The sequence below is a fragment of the Apus apus genome, chromosome 3 (assembly GCF_020740795.1).
Source record: "Apus apus isolate bApuApu2 chromosome 3, bApuApu2.pri.cur, whole genome shotgun sequence".
Classification (NCBI taxonomy): domain Eukaryota; kingdom Metazoa; phylum Chordata; class Aves; order Apodiformes; family Apodidae; genus Apus; species Apus apus.
In genome coordinates, this window is record NC_067284.1 from 4,332,246 (window position 1) to 4,349,971 (window position 17,726).

General features: G+C 40.5%; 1 protein-coding gene across 1 annotated transcript in view; it reads left to right on the forward strand.

Moving 5' to 3' along the window:
• Window positions 1-17,726, forward strand: part of PREP (prolyl endopeptidase) — an 85,921-nt gene that overhangs the window by 14,771 nt on the left and 53,424 nt on the right. The window contains exons 5-7 of the mRNA XM_051613111.1: window positions 873-1,082; window positions 2,286-2,407; window positions 16,490-16,595. Coding sequence (XP_051469071.1) covers window positions 873-1,082; window positions 2,286-2,407; window positions 16,490-16,595 — 438 coding nt within the window. The remainder of the gene's footprint in view (window positions 1-872; window positions 1,083-2,285; window positions 2,408-16,489; window positions 16,596-17,726) is intronic.

Consider the following 17,726-nt stretch of genomic DNA (forward strand, 5'->3'; position numbering starts at 1 on the left):
GTGAAACAGTGGTGTCTCTCAACCTTTGATTTCTGTGAAATCAACTTTTTAATGTGTTTTTTTTTTCTTTCATAACTTTCTTTCAGGTCTGTACAGGCCTATGATAATTCAGTCTCTTCGCTTAGGTTTTTTTTGCAAGAGTAAACTTGATCCTTATCAACTATGGTGGAAACTCCTCTGATTTATTTCAGAATCATATTTTCCTCAAAGTTTGTATAGAGTGACAAATGTAGCAGAGGTCTGAGCTGAGAGCACTGGTGATTAATCCATTTGCATGCTAGTGGCAAATTTTTCCATTTATTTCAGTTTTCATGGATTTGGAGAAGCCAGTTTTCAGTGACTGCAATACTGAAGTGGAATTTGCTTTATTTCAGGATGCATTGCTTGCATCTCAGTTTCTGTTGACTTCTTTGGTACTTTGTTTCTGTCTTAAAATCTCACTTTAAGATCTCTAGCTGTGTTTGCTTTTGGTCTCCATCTCTTCTCCCCAAACTCAGGGAAGCAGAAGAGTTGCTCAAATTATAACTCAGTTGTTGGGCAGAAGGGATGTTACTGAACATACTCAGTGAGTATGCATTCCTGAGCTCAGATCTGTGAACTACATGAGAAGTTGACAGAGACTGGAAAAGTGCTGCGAATCCCAAGGGACAGCAGGTGGAGCTGCTTGCACTGCCTTTTAGAAAATAACCCCTCTTCTCCCAGTGTTCTGTGCACACAGTTCTTTTAACTGATTCCCCGGGTTCACCTCTCCCTCTGGGGTTTGGCTAGCATGAAGTAAATAAAAAAAGCTGCGTGGCAAAATGAGAAAACACTTTTTTGAAAATATTGATTCTTTGTGCTGGTTCTTACTTCACCTTGTTCCAATTTCCTAGGTTATGCATTCAGTGAAGATGGTGAATACTTTGCATACGGCCTGAGTTCTAGTGGCTCTGACTGGGTTACTATCAAGTTTATGAAAGTAGAAGGTCCTGAGGATCTTCCAGACACGCTGGAGAGAGTTAAATTCAGTTGCATGGCATGGACCCATGATGGGAAAGGCATGTTCTATAACTGCTATCCAAAACAAGATGGGAAAAGTGATGGTAAGTGTGACTGTAGTCATTGCATGCTAGGTGGAAGCAAAATAACCTTTTTAGTAAGTTGGTGCAACGAATAATTAGGTCTAGTAGTTTATACTGAAATAACGAGCTATACTAGTTTATGCAATTAGATATCAGATTTTGCCTTGTATGGTCAAAGCCTGTTCTCAGGGTGAGCATCCTCTTCTCTGCCTGTCCCTGCCTTCCTCCTAAATGTCTGCTGCTCCTTTTTTCTCTCTGTGCACTGATTCACTGAGCTTTCATACAGGATGTTGTTGGCTGGAATGTGATGTGTGGGGAAAGCTTTCTTAAGTCTCTTTCCCTTACGCATCTGTGTGGGCATAGGTGAACTTACTTGGGAGGCTAACCTGACAAATAGCAATCTGGGACATCAAGTTTTTGTTTTTCAACCAGATTAATTCATCTGTTGTTTGCAGCACAGCAGCACAAAATGTTTATGCTAGCAAAACTCAAGGAGCAGCACACAAAGTGGAATAAATTGCTGAGGAGTGTGACTAGGGAAGGAATTTAGCAGCTCTCACAATAAGACTGTGCTACTGAAAAGTTTCCTCTGAATCTGTGCTCTTTGTTAAAGCTTGGAGAGAGCCTGAATTTTGCCTCTCTGGTTTTGCAGCCCATCATTTTGCCATACTTGTAAGTCAGATACCCACATTGTGGTTTTTACTTTTAAACATGTTTGTATTTCAGAAGCTGAAGTGTTGGAAAATGTTAAAAGCACAAAATATATATATAAAAAATCAAGTAGCATCTCATGCATTGTTTTAAAATACTCCTTTTTTATTTTCAGCAAATGTAACATTTCAAGGAATGTTAATTAGCAATAAAGCTCCCCTTAGTTGCCCAGGGGGAAATGAGAGCAAAAACATCATTAGAGGGTAGTTTTTCTTTTCTTTGCTTGTTAGTATTTCTAGAAAGCAAAGCTTGAAATGATGAACCTTCACATTTGAAGAATATATCATCAGCATGAAAGGAAAAGGTAACTGAAGAGATTTGCAGTGTGGAATCAGGTTTTGTTTTGAAGAGGGGTGTTCGTTTGGAGGGGAATGGTTGTAGATGTGAACCATTCCTAGTTCTCTCTTCTGAATTACTCTTATATGCAGAAGGATACAGAACGTTTTAAGGGGTTTATTTAGTTGTTGTATTTCTTTGAGAACTAATTGTTTTAAATTACCTGCATTTCACTAGGCACTGAGACATCCACTAATCTACACCAAAAGCTGCACTATCACGTGTTGGGAACTAAGCAGTCAGAAGATGTCCTGTGTGCTGAATTTCCTGATGAACCAAAATGGATGGGTGGAGCTGAGGTATGGGAAACACCCTGCAGCTCATTATCCTTATTTTAAGTTTTTCAGATTCTGACAGCTGGCAGTAGGTATAACATGGAAAACATTTTGTTTAAAGAATGCTTTTTATTAGTGTTGCAGAGTTAACCATTGAACTAAGAATCCTTGATTAAGAATTGCTGAAAATAAGACTGCCTAGTTTGCTTTAAATCAGTCCTCAAGCCTGTAATAGCACAAGTACTCTTTTTCTTCTTTGAGGGCATTCTGCCTGATATATATTTCAGGACAGAGAAGGATCATTTGGTGGACAATGTGTCACACTTCTTGTTTTTTCTAAGTCAGTGTTGAGCCCCAGCCCTTCACTTCCTGTGCAAAAAGTTTGTTGCAATAATTGGTATGCCTGGATATTCCCTGCCATGTATTTTTTTGTTGTTTACATTTATTTTTGTGATGTCTTTCTTGAAAATGAAATAAGTCTATTCTTACTTCAAGAATGGAGACATATAGGTTAAAATCTGTTAATACTGTGTGCACAATTGGAGATTTTTGTTTCCCTACAACAAGTTTTATCAGCACAAATATGGTGTGGACTGTGCTATTGGAGATGGAACAAGTGACTGCTGGAATTGATTTCTTAAGCCTATTTTGCTGAACTACTGTATTATGCAGAGTCCCAGTGAACAAAAAAGATAGGTACCCTTGCTCTCTTCTTCCTTAGATGAATTATTCAAAAGACCCTACATTTTCTAGTTAATGTGTGTTGTATTCTGTATTTTGGATGTAACAGTGCTTGATTGAGAACACTGTTCTAAGAGCTGTTGGAATGTAGTGGTGGTCATTCTGTTAACCAGGGAACTGATGGTTTTCCAGTATAAAAACCTGTTGTAATTCTTTATACTCTTATAGCTACTATGTTTAATCAGTACATTTTGTTTCTCTACAGCATCTCTTGTGGTCTGACACTTTAGATAAACCTGAGATGTTTTTACCTTGATTCGTGGCATTCAGTTCCTTAGAACTACTTTTCCCTGAGAAGCACCTCTTATTAAAAATGTGCTCATCAGTCTGTGTCACTTTTCAACACATGAACTCATGAAAGTGTTGGGAGTTTCTTTTCTGTGGGCTGCCAGAAAAGAAAAAGTTATTTCAAAGAATTTGAATAGTAGGATTAAAAAATGAGACAGTGAGTGAGAATCTGAAGGGCTCCCCAGCAAAGTGATCACACTGAGGTTTCTGTATGCAAACCAGACTTAGCTGTAGGTTCTGTGAATAAACATAACCTTTTTTACAGAATCTCATCTGTTTATGAAGCATACATTGAACTGACCTGAATTTCAGTGTAAATGTGCAAATGGGGCTTGGGAATTTTTTTTACTTTAGAAGAAAGAGGCAGTTCTGTTAAGTTTAACTGGCAATAGAATGGAATTTGGAAGTTGTTATCTGTATTTTTCCCTAGTTCATAAATAAATGGGCTTTCAGTTGGTGACAGGTGCCTTGCAGTGGTTTATCCACTGATTCAAGAGTGATGCATACTATTAGCAGTATTTATTATTGTTATTGCTTTGCAGTATCATGAGCTAAACTGCACATGTTCTTGTGAAGGCAAATTCATTTTCTGTGGGCAAGGGCTGTTGCAGACTGATTCATTAGACTGCACATCTTTTTTGGGGTAGTGAAAGTTTTCAGTCTCAGATATTAAAACCCATGGAAATTATACCTGCTATAGTAAGTAGAGGTAGGCTGTTTTATTGGCAAGTCTAATAGCAAAACTTTCTTTGAGGTAATAGCACACAAGCAAAGCCTTTCATTATTCAAGTTGAAGCAGGACTGGAGTATTTTGAGATCAGAAGTACAGAACTGAATATGAGGAAGAGCATGGAAGAGAATTCACAGATCAGTGCTTGTAGAATCATAGAATGGTTGAGGTTGGAAGGGACCTTAAAGATCATCAGGTTCCAACCTCCCTGCTATGAGCAGGGACACCTCCCACCAGACCAGGCTGCACAAGCCTCATCCAACCTGCCCTTGAACACCTCCAGGGATGGGGCAGCCACGGCCTCCCTGGACAACCTGTTCCAGTGCCTTCCTGCCGTCATGGGGAAGAATTTCTTCCTGATGTCTAAATCTGCCCCCTTCCAGTTTAAAACCATTACCCCTGTCCTATCGCTGCCTTCTCTGGTGAAAAGCCCCTCCCCAGCTTTCCTGGAGCCCCTTCAGGCACTGGAAGGTGCTCTAAGGTGTCCCTGGGATCTTCTCTTCTCCAGGCTGAACAGCCCCAAGTGTCTCAGCCTGTCTCCAGAGCAGAGCTGCTCCAGGTGCTCCAGCCCTTTAATAGTCTTTGTGGCATCCTCTGGACCCTCTCCAACAGATCCAAGTCTTTCCTGTGCTGACGGCTCCAGAGCTGCACACAGTTCTCCAGGTGGAGTCTCACCAGAGTTGAGGGGCAGAATCACCTCCCTGGCCCTGCTGGCCACACTTCTTTTGATGCAGCCCAGGACACAATTGGCTCTCTGGGCTCCAGCACACACTGATGGCTCATGTCAAGCTTCTCATCAACTGCCACCCCTAAGTCCTTCTCCTCAGGGCTGCTCTCCAGCCATTCTCCCCCAGTCTGTAATTGTGCCTGTGTGTGCCGACCCAGGTGCAGGACCTTGCACTTGGCCTTGTTGAACTTCATGAGGATGGCACTGGCCCACCTCTCCAGCCTGTCAAGGTCCCTCTGGATGGCCTCCCTTCTTCCCTCTGGGGTCTCAGCTGCTCCACACAGCTTGGTATTGACATCCGCTTTGCTGAGGATACACTCAGTCCCACTGTCCATGTCTCCAACAAAGATACTGAACAGCACTGGTCTCAATACTGACCCCTGAGAGACACCACTCATCACCTGCCTCCACTTGGACACTGCGCCATTGACCACAACTCTCTGCGTGCAGCCATCCAGCCAATTACTCATCCACCCAGTGGTCCATCTGTCAAATCTATGTCTTGTCAGTTTGGAGACCAGGATGTCATGTGGGACACTGTCACATGCCTTGCACAAATCCAGGTAGATGATGTCAGTTGATCTGCCACCATCCACCATCTCTGTAGCCTTGTCATAGAAGGCCACCAGATTGGTCTGGCATGTTTGGCTTAGTGAAGCCATGTTAACTTGTAACACGTTGTAGTGGGTAACAAAGGGTTTCCCTGGCCAGGGTGCAGAGAAGCACCCATCCTTCATATTCTTCACATCCTGGCTCATCTCTTGTGCAAGAAAAGCTTGAGGCAGCCTTAAATGTCAAAGTATCTTCTTTTTTGGTGATATCAAATGTCTGGGTAATTGTTCTGATTAATGAGAACATACAGCTCTTATATTAAATGATCGAAAGGTCTTTAAGGTGGGAAGAGGGGACTAGTAGAAACTCTAGCTGTAGAATAGGAGAATAATATAATGTGCAGCTACCAGTTACGAAGCCACTGGAATTGAAACAGCCCCCTAAGTACTGGGAAAGTGGGGAGGGCAGTGAATAAACACCTCACTACTGTGGGTTCTAGTTTAGTAAGTGTATATGGTTGCTTCTAACTCTTTTCTTGACCTCTAGGATACATAAACTTCCAGAGCTGTTGGCATTTGGGAAGAAATTATATTTTAGGAGGAGTGGTAAAGCAGAGATCCATGTTGGTAAATAGTCACCAGTTTATTTAAGTGAAACAATTTTTAAGAAGCTGATACTCTGGGGCTGTGCTCTTAGCTCCAGCTGTAAAATGTGGCTCTGTCATCCTGATGGTAATGAAAAATGGTTTTTAATGGTTGGGAAAAAAAACCTTCTGCAATTTAAACAAAACAAAACAAACCCACAACAAAACATTGCAATTGAAAAATGTGGTTTCAACTTTGGGCAGTAGGTCAAAAATCTTCTTTTTAGGCCATTCAGACAAGTTTTCTGCTCCTTTTTTTTGCAGTACGTGTTTGACAGAGTGGCAGACCACAAAGTAATGGGGGGGAATTAAAATATCTTTAGTAAAAATCAAATGATACGGCTTATTGGCACTGTCCTGAATATTCTTACTTGTTGCTAATATGCTGCCACAGATGCTCAGTACAGCTTTGCACAGCTCAGGATGGAAGTCTGCTTTCATGCATTCTTGTCAGATTGATCAACAAATGTGTATTTTACAGGGCCTTGCTGGGCCAAGTAGATGGAGACATTTGGTTTCTCTTCTGTTTGACACAAGCTCCAGTGAAGACAGTTGGGTTATGGTGTGGGGGGTCTAGCCTCAACTACCAGCCCTTTCTCTATAGTGGGGGCAGAGCTTCCGTGCTCAGAGCAGAATCTGCAGGTCTCACAAATGCTGGGTTGAGGGAAGGAAATACTTGGCTTTCAAGTTGAAAGCACCTGGCAAGGAGATCCTTTGGAGACTGCAAAACTCTTAATGTTGCCGTGATACTTCAAAAGAAGAATAACCTCAGGTGCACTGCAGGGAGTCGATGTGGTGTGTTTCCAGTGGAGAGAAGAAACTAGGTTACTGATCAGGACAAAAGAGGGTTGTCTAAAATTTTCTCAGTTTAATATGTTCACAAGACAACATGCAAGAAAATAGCTTTTGGGTTTTTTTCCTTGTTACTGGTTCAACACCAGCCTCAAGTATGCTTGATTTAAACAAAATCTGTGATGCTGAAAATGGTGTTGGCATAGAGATACAGAAGCATTTCCAACTCCTGACTTGAATGGATTGCTCGTGAGGGGAAAAAAAAAAATATCTGTTTATTGTTAGCCAGATATGTAAGTGTTTGCAAAGAGGTTATCAAACCCTTTCATAACTCTAGGAAAAAAAACAACAGTATTGCTGGTACAGATTATAGGGTGGTGGGGGAGCTGGGAAGAGCAGGGATGGAGTTGATTTGAGTAACATCCCAGTAGAGGGCAGTCTGGTATGAAGTTTTTAAAAACCTTGGCAATGTCTAGTTGCTCTCGGAGGAGCTTCTCGGGCTTCCGTTTAAGTGGCATGTTTTTGCCTCCTTTGCAGACTCACAGAGCATATCTCTCTTTCACAGCCAGACTGTTGTTCTCAAAGTTAAACAATGAGTTTCACAGTTGGTAGTGTTGAAATTCCCTACAGTACTGGCAGGAAAGTAAACAGAAGAGAAAGAGGGGGGAGTGGGGAATCTTCCCATCCTAATTCTGTCAGCAGTAAAACAAGTACCATGTTTCATTCTGCCATCTAAAAAACATTGTGCCACAGTCTCTGAATAATTGACATTTCTTTTTTTTTTTTAATGTTTAAAAATATGTTTAGAGCTGTCAGTTAACATCAGTGATTTTCAACCAGCGAGCTGATCCTGCAAATGGAATTCAGAGCACAGAGGAGTAACCTGTGCCAGATGTGTGCTGACTGTGGTGTGCTTTCACTGCAGGAACTTGGAAGTGCAGCATCCTCAGGAGAAGAGTGAGCAGCATGAAGGCAAAGAGCTCAAAACATTGTCAGTTTGCTCTATTGACACTTGCTGCTGGATAAAACAGGGCTCTGGGAATGTTTCTAAAGACTTACACTGTCTTTGTCAAGGCTGAATCTGGAATAGAAACCCACTATGAATATTTTCCTACAGCCCTGGTAGTAAGTCTGGAGAATTTCACCATTAAGAAATAAGCAGGCAATCTTTCTGGCTGCAAACAGGGCTATGGTAGATGGAAATCCCTTACATAGCTAGGTTCCTGATGCTTTGATGCTTTCATTGCACTCAAAAGCAAGCTGAAAGCCAGAGGAAAAATTGTGTGTGATGTTTGGCTGTCCCCTTTGAAGGGTACCAGTTTTACTCAGTGCTAGATTTAAAAAAGAGAATGCATGTAAACATCCAAGTACGTATTGTTGCATTCCTCTTATGAGCAAGGCTGTCTGGTGTCCTGCCAACAGTTATAAGCACAATGATCTAGGGTTCAAAATTTCAGATTTCTGGCTTTGGTAGGTTCCTTCAGCCAGTCTTAGCAGAGTCTCAGAAGAATGTGGTCAAAATAGAAATGTTCTTTGTACTAGCATATGGTATTTGAAATCCAAGAATAAAAACTGATCTAGTTAAAAAGGTCCTTGCACACTGCAGAGGGGACTGGATGACCTTTAAAGGTCCCTTCCAACCCCCCCCCATTCTGTGATTCTATGAAAAACCTGCCTGAAATAAGGAAATTGAATGAATGCCCAAAGCAATTTTTCTAACCTGGGAAATGGATGAATAGAAACGTTATTTACATGTAACCAGTCCATGTCCTGCATAGGATATTTCAGTTCTGCTCCTCAGAATGTAGTAAGTGGTGTCTGTTGGACCTATTTCTGAAATTATGCATTCTGAAATCTAGTTGGTGAAACCAGTATGATGCAAATGGAAAACAAAACGAAGTGTTTGCAGCCTCAAGAGTACCAGCTTCAGGGGCCTTGGACTGTGCAGACAAATCCCAAGAGGTTGCTTGGTGAAAGAGAGTTCATACCCCAGTCACCTTCTCAAAAGACTCCTAGGACATAAAATGTGCTAGGAATGACATGCAAGCTTCAGTGGCTTTCTGTCACCACTGCAAAGATAATGTCAGAACATAGCTTTATGTTCCTTTCATTACAAAAAAGCCCTCCCCCCCTAAGAAACCAACCCTTTCCAATAATTTTATCTAATGAAACAAGTAGTTCCTATTTTAGGAAAGGAAACAGTTCTGCTTTTACTAATACTGAGTTAATAAAAGTGGAGTTTGAAAGGCTGGAAGATTGCAGTGGGGGTTTCTGACTTTATTGTCAAGAGAGCAGAACTTCGTGGCATGGGAGCATGTGCACATCTATTATGTTAGAACGTTTGATGCTGTTTCAAACAGCCTAATTCCTCTCATCTTTACAGTATTTTGGCAAATTGTACAGGAATTTTTACTTTTTTCTCTGTAGAAGGCATATGCTTTGTGTTGTGTTCAGTATTTTACTTTCCTCATCTGATAGGAAGCTTTAAAATGTTGGTAAGTGACTCAAGACAGGTAATTTATGCATCAATCTGAAATAGATTCTTCTTAGTCAAGTCATTCAGGTTCAGTGGTGTTATATAAAAATTTTTGTGCAGCATGTAGCTAAAGTTTAGGAAATAATTGCTGCCATCAGTCTGTTTTTTTCCTGGTGACTGGGTACATTCCTAAGGGAGGTTGTCTGTTTTGCTTTAAGTCTAGCCAGTCACTAAAACTGTTACATACATAGCATGTAGTGAAAATTGTAGCAGTGTTAAAATGTAGCTTCTTGATGTTACTAGGTTTTAATTCCTACTTATTAATGCCATGCATTGCATGATTGCATCTCTGGCACTTATCTTACCTTCTCTGGATGTTTGATCATCCCATGACATGGAGTCCAATTACTGATTTGGCTCTGCAATCTTTGGGTCTGTCCGTGGGTTTTGTGAGCTTTCATTTTTTTTTGATATGTGATTTGTTTTCTCTGTTTCATTGGAAACTTACTAGATAGAAACAACAGTTGCCTTGTTCCATATGCAAAGGGGACCAGAGCATTGAGAGCAGTAGCTTGTAAAATCATCACAGATGCAGATCAGGTTGTAGGTTGTAAGAGTGTTAAAGTCTGCAGTTAAAGGAGAAGTTTATTTATCTTTTCCTCAACACAGGCATATTATAACTGAATTTTACTTACTTACTTTTGTAATGCCTTATGCAGAAACAAATTATACAGTGATTACATTTTTCCACCCTGATAATAAAAGGGCAAAAGTGGTAAAACTACTGATTGTTTAGCTTAGAAAGGAATGATGTGTATCTATAGTTGCTTTAATGATACTGTGCACTTAAAGGGCCTCTATTTATGACCTGGAAATACAGAGCTCTTTCTTACCCTGAATCTTGCAGTGGTGACTACCAAGGTTGCATTCAAAGAACTAGCTTTAATATTCACTGGGGTTGCTGTCATGCATTTTACTTGGAAGCAGAGCAATTTAATGTCTCTCCTATTGATGTTTTAGTTGAGGAGTGATACATAAAGCCAGGAAGTCTGGAAACCTAACAACCTTCTCCTGTTCATGCTTTTTCTTTTTTCTTTTTCTTTTGGTTTGTTTTTGTTTGTTTGTTGTTGTTTTTTTGTTTAATTATGTATGATTTTTTTATCTGAAATGTGCTGCTAGTAGACAAAATACGTAATTTAATTTTTGCTGTGGACTCTCATAGAGGGTTACTGCTATTTTAAATACAGAATTTGTAACCCTTTTGGGTTTCTTAGATGGCTTGCATGATGAATTAATTATATTTGTAATGAAAATAACACTTAAGTAGTTGGAAAACTCCTTACTAATTAGGCTTGAAATTTTTTTTCTTCTTTTGGTGTTCATTGCTTTATTGATGGTAGAGGTAAGCTACTTAATCCTGATGTTCTTCTAAGCAGTGGTTACTTTTGACCCAAATGGAGAGAACAGGTAACATTGAAACAAAATTGATAGTAAAACCCAAACAGTCCTCCACTATGAATCATAACTTCTCTATGAAGTTTTCGATTTAAAAAGTTTAATCCTTGAAAGACTAAATTGAACAGTACTTGGGAGCACAGCTATTGAAATTATACTGTGTTTGTAGGTTGTAAAGGTGGTTACAGCAAATATTTCAGAAATAATAGATCTAATAATTCAAAATTTCCAGGTGAAACTACAAACCATGAACCAACATCAGCTCTTAGAAATAATCCTTCCTTTACTTGTGCTGAGTGAGGAGATCGTGCTGTGTTATGTCAATAAAACCATTGCTGTGCTGCAAGTTTTTAAAATTTCCTGTTGAAAGGCTACAGGATTTCTTACATCAATTTTGACAGGACCTAAATGTCATTTTAAGATCTTCAGTTGCTTTATGACCTCCTTCCCTTCTACCAGTGGGTGTTGTTTGAAATAACAAACATTATTTGCATGAGAAGTGTGCGCTGACTGGCATTTCACATCTCTCTCAGAAATTCTTGAGATGTGTATTTCCTTTTCTGCTGGGATGTGGGAAACCAGGAGATTTTATGTCTAATCCAGGTTGTCAGTTGTGACGTTACAGCTGCCTCCCTTGTGCTGAACCATTTGAGTGAAATCCTGGTATGAAATTTCAGTTCCTAAGTTTGGGGGCCAAGAGCAAGGATTGCAGTGCAGCTCCTGAAGATGGAGCAGCACAAGAGTAGTAACTCAGATAATAGTTGGGAAACCCTGTTTCCTTTGGCCATCCTGAAACCCAGACTCCTGTTTGTTTCCAGGACAGCAGAATTAGTGGCTCTCAGGCTGTGATTACACATTTGGCAGTGCTGCCATCTGAGCTGCCTTAAGCAATCCCTGCCCCTGTTAATTCATGTTTCCAGCTGCTTGGTGTAGTGTTTTGGCTCAGCCATTTGTGCAACTGCACAGAAAACTGCCTGGGATATTAATATAGCAGAGGGACTTTTTCTTTTGCTCCTTTTTTATTGTGTGTTTTGTTGCTGGTTGTTTGGAGGTTTTTTTGCCCTCCTGGATTGTTCTTTGGTTTGTTTTTTTTTTCTGGACGATTCTTCTGTTTTTTCCTTTTGGTTGTTTGTTTTTTTTTTTTTAACATGCTATTTTTTCAGCTGGATTAGCTCCCCAGTCTGGTTTACTACACAAATGGTAAATGCTTGTGCTGAGATGACATAGAGAATTAACTTGCATGGATACAACCAGCCAGATCAGTAGGAAGAGCTAGAGGTGGAGACCCCTTAAGCTGGTACTGCTGCCAGTATTTGCTTGTCAAACCCTAACTTTGCAATGTGGATGTCTCAATTTACAGTATAATACTGAACATTTCAGCATGCTGCAGTCAACAGTGTCTTGTCCTGTTTCTGTCAAATTCCTTTGGGTTAGAGAACTCACTGATGTAAGAACAGCTTTAGTGATAGAGACAGACCTAATTGGCATCCCACCAGCAACGTGCTTTGGGAATTCCTACTTCAAATTAAACATAAACTACTATCAACTCCTCACTAGTCCAGCTGGGAATGTGGAAGGAGAAACTCATTAGATGTACTCAGATTTGCTGTCATCAGAAGGTCTGAATTGCCCTTCCAGCAAAAACATCAGACATTTGCAAATAAACTTTCTTTCTTGAGTAAAGCAAGCAGCCTTCTGCTAACTCACAGCACCAAAGAACAAGTATGTTGGTTCTGACTGTGACTGAAAGAATTTTGTGTGTCATACACTTGGGTTTAACTGAAATTTATAGTTGTACATATCACGTGCAATTATTTAACGTGTTTTATGAGTTGGTGAGGAAGAGAAAGGAAACTTGGTGCTTTTACAAGTATGAACAGTTGTTAAAGCAGCATATTGCAGTCACCAGTTCAATTAAAACTGACACCTGCAGTTCCTGTTTGTCTAAAAACACTGAAGAGGCTTATTTAAAAAATTACCATCTAGGGGAAGACAGAACATCTCCATTTTGCAGGCTGTCTTGTTAAAGCTATCTTAGATGTTTCATATAATTGATTCTTTTAGGTCCAGTAGGAAATCTTAGGTGTCCTTTTCTACTTGCCTTGTGGGCATTCAGCTGTAAGCACTTTTTTTTTTTAGTGGTAGAATTAGTTGTTAACAAAATGCTTGATAAACATAAAACTTGGGAACACTTATTTGGTGGGTTTTCTTGTGGGTTTTTTTTGAGGAGTGCTTGGTTGCTGGAGGAGTTTTTGTTAACTTCCATATACTGAGATTTGGCTCTGTATTTTACTAAGTCCCCTTGTGTCTTTAGAACTGTGGATCTAAAGCTGGGGAGGGGCTTTTCACCAGAGAAGGCAGTGATAGAACAAGGAATAATGGTTTTAAACTGAAAGAGGGGAGATTTAGGTTAGATACTAGGAAGAAATTCTTCACCATGAGGGTAGGAAGGCACTGGAACAGGTTGCCCAGGGAAGCTGTGGCTGCCCCCTCCCTGGAGGTGTTCAAGGGCAGGTTGGATGAGGCTTGTGCAGCCTGGTCTGGTGGGAGGTGTCCCTGCTCACAGCAGGGAGGTTGGAACCTGATGATCTTTGAGGTCCCTTCCAACCTGAATCATTCTATGATTCTATGATCTGTTTGAAGAGCAGTATAGTTAGGGGCTAATTCTTCTGAAATTAATTTTGCATAACTAATTCAACAGATATTTTGCACAACTGATGTTATCGATATTAACCCAAGTAAATCTAAGAAGCAGTTATAATGTATAAGATTTTTTTTCAGATGTGTTTAGGGCCAAATGGAAAGTTTCCAGAATTCAGATTCATATTTTGTGACTAGAGGATTACATTTCCATTAGATATTGTGATATTAGAATGTGCACAGGAAACAGCCTTCTGTATCAGCTGTTCATAAAAGCCTCTAAATCTGGAAATTTTGGAATATGTTCAAAACAGCTCAGTCAGGAGAGGGAAACTTGGAAGTTGATGACTTCCTGTTATTTCCTGCCTTTCCTTGATGGACTTGCACTTTCAAAAGCTTTGCCAGGAAACAGAGTATGTTTGCAAAGCTTGAGTAGAAAGTAGGTTTCATTGATGGCTTTAAGTACCAGAAGACACTGGTTTGGAAATTTTACCATTTGTGTATGTGCAAAGGCAAACCAAGAAGCTTAGGGGCCACAAAGATGATCAGAGGGCTGGAGCAGCTCTGCTCTGGAGACAGGCTGAGAGAGTTGGGGTGTTCAGCCTGGAGAAGGGAAGGCTCCAGGGAGACCTTAGAGCACCTTCCAGTGCCTGAAGGGGCTCCAGGAAAGCTGGGGAGGGGCTTGGGACAAGGGCAGGGAGGGAGAGAACAAGGGGGAATAGATGAAAACTGGAGGAGGGGAGATTGAGGTGAGACATGAGGAGGAAATTCTGGAGTGTGAGGGTGGTGAGAACCTGGCCCAGGTTGCCCAGGGAAGCTGTGGCTGCCTCATCCCTGGCAGTGTTGAAGGGCAGGTTGGATGGGGCTTGGAGCAACCTGGTCTGGTGGGAGGTGTCCCCGCCCATGCAGGGGGTTGGAACTAGATGTACTCTAAGGTCCTTTCCATCCCAAATCATTCTAGGAATCTAGGGAGCTTCATAGGAAATTTATAATGTGGAGCTGCTCCAGTCCTCTGATCATCTTTGTGGCCTCCTCTGGACTTGCTCCAACAGGTCCATGTCTCTCTTGTATTGAGGGCACCAGAACTGTGCACAGTTACTCCAGATGGGGTCTCACCAGAGCAGAGTAGAGGAGCAGAATCCCCTCCCTGGCCCTGCTGCCCACACTTTGTTTGATGCAGCCCAAGATATGGTTGGTTGTTCAGATTAAACTCTACTGCTCTGTACCTAGTGCTCTGGTGGCCTGTGTAGAGGTGTGTGTCAGCAAAACTATCCTACAGGGCTTATTTCACCAAGAGTGTCAATCTAGATTTGTTTGATGAACCTGGGCTTTGTTGTATCTCGGCCACGCACAGGCTCAAACACTGACCATGTTGGAATTGCTGGAGAGAGGAAGCATGGTGAGGAGACCTTGTGTAGAGCAGTCAGAGGGCCCATTTTAAGAAGTTAGTGACAAAACTCTTTCCAGTAGGCTCAGTTTAGCTGACGGGTTACACAGTAAAAAAGGAGGGGAAAACAGGTATCAAAATAAAAACTTGACTACGATAAATGCCTCTGTCACTCAGTAACAGCAGTTTCAGCAGCACAGGTTTTCCTTGAGCTAAGGAGCAAGTGTGGTCCTGGTACATCTCTGCATGTCTTAAAATGCATTAATTAGTAGGTATATCCCAAATTACTGATTTTCAGTGAGTCACATGGCACTGGTCCTTCTCATGTCACTGCTGGGCTCCATTTCTTGCCATAGGATTTGGGGGAAGGCAGGTAAATTTCCTTTTGCCTGGAACTGATTCCTTGATAAAGGAGCTTGGAAGCTCAGAAGTTTTGACATTACCTTTACAAGAAACTCAGGATTCTTTTGGACAAAAAAGCACTGGTTGCTCTGTTGAGTCTTATACAGAGATGACTAAGTTAGTGAATACTCTTGCACAATTTAACATTTGATTTGAATGCAGACAATATTGTCAGTGTCTGGAGAGAAACTGGACACCTGTATGACCAGGTTTGGTTGCCTCTTAGGGGTTTTTTCAGCAATTTCTATTGAGCTACACAAAGCTGTGTTTTAATTGATACAGGAGTATTCTTTTTGAGTAGTAGAGGTCAGGAGGATCCTGGCAATTCAGTTGATCACAGCACTGAACAGTGCTTTATAGTCAATATAGTAGATTCAATTAAAGTTCTCCATGTTGAAGGCATTGATTGGGAGGTATTTTTTGTGTAGCTTGTGCTTTCAGTGGGTGGTTGGTTTTTAGGGTTTTGTTGTTTGTTTTTTCTTCTTGCCAGCAGGTTTTAGACTGTTCAGACTGAGTCCTTTCTTTGTTACTGAAGTGTCAGGTTAGTGCTCTACATTATTTGTTGTGTTGGGTTTATGTGGCAAGATTTATTTGGGTACCAGGACAAGGGGAGTGCTGCAAGGATGGGTTTTGTGAGAAGAGGCCAGAGCTTCCCCCTTATCAGACACAGCCAGTGATGCCAGCTGACTCCCAGGATGGACCCACCACTGCCCAAAGCCAAGTCTGCCAACGATGCTGGTAGCACCTCTATAATAACATATTTAAGAAACTGCAAAAACCTCTCACAGCAGCTGTGAGACAAGAGAGAGAATATATGAGAGAAACAACCCTGCACAAATACCAAGATCACTCAAGGAGGGAGAGGAGGTGCCAGAGCAGAGATTCCTCTGCAGCCCACAGAGACCATGATGAAGCAGGCTGTCTATGGATGCAGCCTATGGATGTCCACAATGGAGCTGATATCCACGCTGACTCATTTAGACACCTTTTTAGCTGGAATACTACTTTTTTTTTTTTAATCCACGATGGAAATAAATAGATAATGCTGTATGGTTTTGATCTCCTGAAATGTCAGCAGAGTATAATGTTGTTTGTTGATACAAACGATGACTGTGGGTTCTTGGTGAGTTCTCACATTCCATACACATCCGTTCACTCAGCTACTAATTGTAGTATCAGTTTATTTCTTTGCTAAGAGTTTAGGGACAAACTTTTCAACTTGGATTTTTTGTTGCAGATGAATTGTCTTTGATTTTTCTGTAACTTCTTGCAGGTATCAGATGATGGTCGGTACGTTTTGCTGTCGATCCGAGAAGGGTGTGATCCAGTGAACAGACTGTGGTACTGTGATCTACAGAAAGAGTCTCAGGGTATATCAGGTCTGTGTTTTCTTGCTTTCTAAGTTTTGCTTCATTTTGAGACCAAAAAATACATGTATTTAAATGTGCACTGTTTAACCTCTTTTTTTCTAATGCAGATATTATGAGGAAATATGCACCACTTCTACTAGCATTTAATTTTGTATTATTTATATCAGCAGATGGAAAGCTCCATTCTTAGTTCAGTATTTTGAAAGGTCACAAGAAAAAAAAGATAATACAAGCAGCCTTACCAGTGTATGTTCCATTTCTTTCTACACCACTAGTACTTCTCCATGTTTAATTTTTTTACATTTAAAAAATTCACGTGTCTCCCTTCAAGCACTAAGGCCCCCTTTGTAAAAAAGTACCTGGTTATAGGTAACATTATTTCTTTCTCTATATAGTACTAGAAAACAGCCAAAACTCTTCTAATATTTTAGTAATATAATTTTACTTTGTAGCATCATTATTATTACAGTAGAAGTACCTACTCGTATTTCAAATATACATTCATGAAATGCTCTTTCCTTGCCTTCTAGTTGGATTAGCATTTGGCTTTTGTGCATTTGGCTTTTTAGCCTTAATGGTATGGGCTGAAACTGTGGTGCTTTGTTCCATATGGCTCTTGTGGATGGTTGGCATTGTTAGTTGTTGTAATGATCGGTGGATTTATATTTCCAGACTATGTATTACTGAAATCTCTTCCTCAATATGTGGCTTGCATAGAAAATAATGTAGCTTTTTTTTTATTTTTTTGTTGTGGTTCTGTCTTCAAAAACTTCAGAAACAGAATAAATACTTCAGTGGGTCCATGTTAAATAAAGGATCTCAAGAAACTTGTTCTCTTGCCCATAAATAGAATATTCAAGGCTTTTATGAGCATGGTTAGAACTGACAGTGACTGCAATATGGGATGTGTAGTTCTGTTTCTCCCTGCCTTTATTACACTAAGTGTTTGTGTGGTCTTCCCTTAGTTAGTTCATCCCCAAGTCTTAGTACAGTATTTTGAATTTTTGTGACTGAAGTTTTAGTGCTGATAGTTAACAGTTTTATGCTCCTCTCTGGGGGATTACTAGTTTTGTGGGCATCCTTTGTAAAGTATATTTCATAATTACTTCTAAAGCTGTCTTAGACAACCAAGTAATTATT